Raw genomic sequence first — 6,643 nt, forward strand, 5'->3', positions numbered from 1 at the left:
CGAAGCAAGTAGAACTAGAACAACAGCGACAAGAACAAACACCCACAGCAATAAACACACCTGCAGACATGGGCGAACCTTTCACTTTACAAGAGCTCCGAGCGGTATGACACCGGGGAAAAGACACCTCACCTTGGGCAGACGAAATAAACTACTCGATAATCAAGAACGCTGGCGACGCCGGATAGAGGGCCATTCTACTCTTGGCAAACCGCACCCTAGCGGAACACGCGAGACCTAGGAACTGGAATACCCAGGATATAGTTCCTATCCCCAAGTCCAAGGAGGCCAACAGCTACAAACCCATCTCCCTACTTAGCTGTATAGAGAAGACCGTCGAGAAAATGGTACTCAACAGGCTGAAATGGAAAGTAGGGCCACTCCATCCACAGTTGTATGCCTATCGAGGTATGGCGAGAACCACGGAGTGCATAATGGACTTCCTCGGCTTCATCAACGGGAAAAAGGCAATCATCGTCTTCCTGGACTTAGAAAAAGCCTTCGAATTGGTCAACCCCTCAGCGATGCTGACCTATCTCGTCGAGAAGGGAATCGCAGGCAACCTTTTGGCATGGGTACAGGCATACACTCATACATCGATTTAACGGACCTCACTTTAACGGATTTCGGATGCAACGGACAAAATCTGTAGCTTCCGGATCGTCCGGAGCAACCGGACGCGGTCCTATGTTTCCGCAGTTGACCGCCAGATGACCTATGGTCGCTTTGTTTACAACTGTGCTTGAACACGTGGAGCTGTTTGGTCCGTGTTTTCCGACATTTTTGGGCCTTTTTGTGAAATAATTCAACAGTTTTTTTTAACCATGGCACCTGTACATCCTGTAGAAAAGAGGAAAAGAGTCAATTTAACAGTATCACAGAAGCTTGAGTTGATTAAAAAGTTGGAAAGTGGAGTGCCAGTGAAGCAGGTGTGTGATGAATATGGAGTAAAGAAACAAACTGTGTCTGATATTCGTAAACAAAAGGAACAACTTCCCCAATATTCGCTGAAGTATTCGGTTGATGAAAATTTTGGACTTGGTACTCTTGGGGTGAAAATTCTGGGCCAGATCCCAGGTATTTACACTAACAGATTGGGTAGTGTGCTTAAGTAAAAGTACCGTACTATATTCATTCCTCATTTTTTCGTAACGTAATCGTTGAAATACAGTAGTATCGGAAACTTCGGACAATCGGGTATATCGGACCGGTGTTCCCCCCTTTTAGTCCGTTAAATCGAGGCATGAGTGTACTGTCAAAACAGACGGGCTAGAGTCAGTTTCCAGGGCTTCGTGTCGAGCTACAAAAACCTGGAATACGTCACCTCTCAAGGAGGCATCTTGATTCCCTACCTGTTTCACATTCACATGGAAAACATAGCCTCCCTCCCACGGCCACGGAACGTTGAGATCCTCATACATGCTGACGACATCGCCATCGTTAGCAAGGGACCCAACTGCCGCACGAATCCCTAAAAGGCCCTCAACACTATACAAGAGAGCTGCGCACACCTAGGCTTCAAGATAAAAGTAACGAAGACAAAAGCCATGGCTATTAAAATTGCAAACCCAAGGCCAATCTCAATACACCAGCAAGATCTTGAGTGGTTGGACGACTTCACATATCTTGGAGTCACTGTGCAGAAAACCTTGTCATCCTCTCTTCAAATCCAGAGGCTGAAGCAAATAACAAAAATGAAGACAGCTCCGATGAGATATATGCAATCACTTGATGCGGGTGCCAGCCGTCTGGTACTGGAGCACTACTACAAGTATTGCATCCGACCCATAATTGAATATAGAGCACCTGTCTTCTCACATCTAACAGCACAGCAGGAAGAATCACTTGAAATAGCACAGAACAACGCCCTTCGCCTCATCCTAGGTGCTCCCATGTGGACCAGAAGAAGCAACCTGCAGATGGAATCTGGCATACCACCACTGATGGCCAGGATTCAGACCCGGAACTGCACCGCAGCAGCCAAGACCCTGCTGAGCGACAGGGACTTCCATCTCTCAAGACCAAACTCAAGGCTCACCTGGATGCGCACCCGGACCCACCACGACCAGATATGTACATCGGACACCTAGGAGACCAAATCCGCGCGACATGCATGGAAGGGCACCTACGGGCTCTGAAGCCAGACAGGGCATGCCTGAAGTACCGACCTCCAGCCCCGTGAATATCCCCATCAACCACCTTCAACCACACACAACTACCACACGCAAATAACCACTGCTCACCAGGGGAACTGCTCGATCCCAGACTGAGCTAGTAGAAATATATAAAACACTGGAGTACTCAAGCCAACTACAAGGGCCGGTGGTCATACATACAGACTCTTTTGCGGTGACATAAGTACTCCAGAAGAAGGACATACCCACCAACGTAAACATTATCACAACAATACTCTACCTCCTGCAGTTACACAATAGACAAAATCGCCCAGTCATCATCAACTGGATACCCAGCCACATAGGGGTCCACGGCAACGAACGAGCAGATGAGCTGGCCAAGACAACACGCTACCATCCTCACATAGAGATCCAAGTCCAACCATCAACCACATTAATCAAAAGCTGGCCTAGGGACCACCCACAACAAGTGAAGGTAGCCAACCGCAGAAGATCGATAAGCTCAGCATCAGCAAGCGCAAAGTGGTACGAGAGGGCCACCAAACTGTGCCCTCATCCCGTCACCAAGATCGCCGACAGAGAACTCGCCGTGATCATCCACAGGCTCAGGTTGGGGTACAAGTACTGCTGGGAAATCATCGAGCGACAGGAAAGAGAATGCGACCACTGCGGGAAGAACACCTCAGAACTTCTCCTTCACTACCTACTAGAGTGCGCTCACACCATCGCCCTGAGAAGAGGCAAACATTTCAACTCCATGGTCCCTGATGCTTGGAAGACTGGAGCCGATATAGTTTACAGCATCACTGAAAACATAGAACGGCTCGCCCATATCCTGGTCGGATACCCTCCGCCCAGATAACTACAAAAACCCCGGAGTAGCTGAACACAGAGCGGCTCAACACTTACGGGCCTCCTAATGGAGAAAGGCCCGTGTGTAGATAAACCTTATCTATCGAGTAAAAAAAAACATTCATTTGAAAAAACATACCTGCGAAACTAGTCAGGAATAATCTCAGACTAAGACTCCTGTGTTTCCTAGTCCACTTACGTCATATACACACTGACACACCTACCCACACACACAAACGCCCACGCATATATGTGTGTGTGTGTGTGTGTGTGTGTGAGAGAGAGAGAGAGAGAGAAAACACACAAATAGAACGAGTTTATTCTTTAACTAGTTTCGCACTATGGTGCTTCTTTCTGAAGAAACACCATAGTGCGAAACTAGTTAAAGAATAAACTCTCTTTTTATTTGTGTTTTCCCCTCTGCCTCTCTCACAACCTGTCAAGATGTCGTTATATATATATATATATATATATATATATATATATATATATATATATATATATATATATATATATACAGCTTTAAGCATATATGTATATATATATGCTTAAAGCTGTCCGTCGATTTCGACGATGACGCTACTCCATGCGAAGGAGTTGAAAGATGAAAGAAATTCAGCTTTGATGGGTCTTGCGGTGGCTGACGAGTCCAATGCGGGCGGCACATACACGTCCACAGATGTCACACACGTACTCTCCACCTGAGAGAGCTGGACGATGGCGCCTAGCTCGTCTTTCTTCAGCCATTGTCATAATTTTGGTTGAATGAAGTCATTCCCGCCTGGCAGGTCGCCTTCCACTCATCTCTGTCTTCAGTTAGTGTTTCTAGTTGCATAGGTTGGATGCCACAGTTTTTCAAGTTAGCCTTCAAGCAGTCCTTGTACCGTTTGCGCCGCCCACCCACTGATCGTCGTCCCTCTGCGAGTTCTCCATATAAAATCTGCCTTGGGAGTCTATTTTCCGGCATTCTTGACACGTGTCCAATCCATCTGAGCTGCTTCCGCACGATCATAGCTTGGAGAGAATCTACACCCACCCTCATTCGTATCTCCGTATGAGGTATGCGGTGCCACCACTTAAGGCCAAGAATCTTCTGCAGGCAGCTTATGTGGAACCTCTCTAGCGTCTTGATGTGCCCTCGGTAAGGGACCCAGGTTTCACTTGAGTAGAGCAGAATTGAGAGACAGATTGATTTGTAGACTGCGATCTTTGTGCGTACAGTGAAGTCCCTACAAAGAAACACTCTCCCTGGGAGTTTTCCGAAAGAGGACGAGGCAAGGCTGATTCTACGAAAAAAGAATCTAACAAATCAGAGCGCTTTCGTATATTACATGTTTTTTACACTGAAGATGAAATATACGAAACCGCTCTGCTTCGTCGATTTCCTTTTTCCAAGTAGTCTACTTTGCATAAGTGAACACACATACCCGTGTTCTTATTATATATATATATATATATATGCATATATATATGTATATATATATATATATATATATATATATATATATATATATATATACATATGTCCAATATTCGAAAATAGCTGGAGTCCAGGAACCATTTTTTATGGAAGAAAGTATACGCTAGACTCGACGTTCGTCAATTTATTCCGACGTTTCGAACCCTATCCAGGATTCGTCTTCAGGGTAATACAGTGGTAGCCATAGGAAATGTACCTAAATAGGGGATACCTGGTACACTGGGACAGGTCTTCCCAGTAACCGTTATATTCCAACACAGGTAGAACATATCAAAAACAAAAATATAAATAAAACTATAATACAAAATGTGCAATACTACTTTAAAAACATTCACAGAGTTTACTATAGAAAAAAAAATACAGTGAAGGCTGTAAGAACTCAACCCGCTGCCGATGGGGCGCACCACAACGCACCCCGTGGAACAAATGTCCCGCGTAGCATGCATTGTCACAGAACAAAGAAATTGGAACAAGAAGAAGAACGTATAATCCATCAATAAGATAAACATGCAAAAAGGAGTTCACATTAAAATAAACAAGAAAACAAAATGTAGTGTAAAAAATGCCCCCCAAGATTGGGTGTAAAAGCTGCACGCTGTGACGTGCCACAACAATACGATACACTACAAGTCGCCACGCGGAACAAAAGTCACGTGAAGCATGCACTGTCACAGATCCCAGAAATTGTAACCGTAAAGTGAAGCAAAACCGTCCCTCACCGTTAATGAACTACATAAATAAAATTACATAGATAAAAAATTACATAGATAAAAATGTAATAATACAAAACACACCAAGAAACACATTACCGTCGTGTTAATACAAATAAAACACACAACATAAACAAATTATGACACATGCTTCCTCTCCAGCCTATCCTTCACTCCCTTATAAATTGGGCTTAGAGTGATGCATCTGTTGACACTATTATCGTCACTTGACCAAGCTTCCATGTAATTTTTTTTATCTATGTAATTTTATTTATGTAGTTCATTAACGGTGAGGGACGGTTTTGCTTATTTATTCATTTATTTGTTTATGTATCTATTTATTTATTTTAGTGGAAGCGCATGATTGCACACACACGATGAATATATGTATTAATGAAAAAAGGGCTACCTCTTTTATGGGAGTATTGGTGTCCTTTCATGCAAATACGCTACCACATCTTTAGCCAAACGACTTGTTAGCAGTAATTGGACATTGGGTACAAAGTGTCTGTGAACTGAAATATAATTTGTGCAACTGACATCTTTGTGGTCAACACACTACAAGTATGGTGTAATTATATTACATCACAGCTAAGTCATTCGGTAACAATAAAACGGGCACTGGGCACAGGCAAGATGTCCATGCAGGCAGATGTACAGAAGAATATAAGAATGGAGGAGACTGCATGAGACCATAAGCCCTTTTGTAGACAGATCCATGTCCATGACATTCTACCACCCCCATCTACAAAATGATCTAATATTCTCTTAAAACAACCAATAGTTTCAGCGTTCAATACGTGGGTACTACTCGTAAGTCTATTACATTCATTAACCAGTCTATTTCCTGATACCTTTGTAGTTTACAAAGGATTACAAAGGCGGAGCATACCGACAGGAGACCTTTTGATCCATATCTAGGTCGGATGCGAAAAAAAATCATATTAATAATAAAATGATAAATAAAAACTATAATAATGTAAATAACAAATAAAATACATAAATAAATGCATAGGTATAGTTAAATAATAAACAAACAGGTAAATAGTAAATAATAATAAATTGACATATAACTAATAATAAATGAAAATCAGACAGACAAAAGATAACAAAACAAAAACAAATAATATAAGATGAATTATAATCATTACAGCATCTTACTTAGGTATTTATCTAAATGATTCTTAAAGCTTCGAACTGAACTACATTGCACTACCTGTGCAGGAATTTTATTCCATTCATTAACTACACGGTTGGCAAATTTATTTCTACCCACTTCCAAATTGAATCTATTTCCGGACAGTTTGAGACCATTGTTTCTTGTCTGATTCTCATTCAATGTGAAAATTTGGTCACTTTGATGTTTTCAATTCCCTTTAAAATCTTAAAGACCTGTATCAAGTCACCTCTGAGTCTACGCTTTTTTAGGGAACACAGATTCATGTGTTTTAGTCGATTTTCGTATG

The 6,643-nt window shown here is 42.5% G+C and overlaps 1 protein-coding gene across 1 annotated transcript; it reads left to right on the plus strand.

Moving 5' to 3' along the window:
- The first annotated feature begins 68 nt into the window (after positions 1-68).
- LOC143036180 (uncharacterized) lies at positions 69-1,344 on the plus strand. The gene is made up of 3 exons (XM_076203428.1): positions 69-104; positions 279-575; positions 1,228-1,344. The coding sequence occupies exons 1-3, from the start codon at positions 69-71 to the stop codon at positions 1,342-1,344; spliced, it is 450 nt and encodes a 149-aa protein (XP_076059543.1).
- Positions 1,345-6,643: the final 5,299 nt, after the last annotated feature.

Source organism: Oratosquilla oratoria, chromosome 20 (genome assembly GCF_046742065.1).
Source record: "Oratosquilla oratoria isolate Oo_2021 chromosome 20, ASM4674206v1, whole genome shotgun sequence".
Classification (NCBI taxonomy): Eukaryota; Metazoa; Arthropoda; class Malacostraca; order Stomatopoda; family Squillidae; genus Oratosquilla; species Oratosquilla oratoria.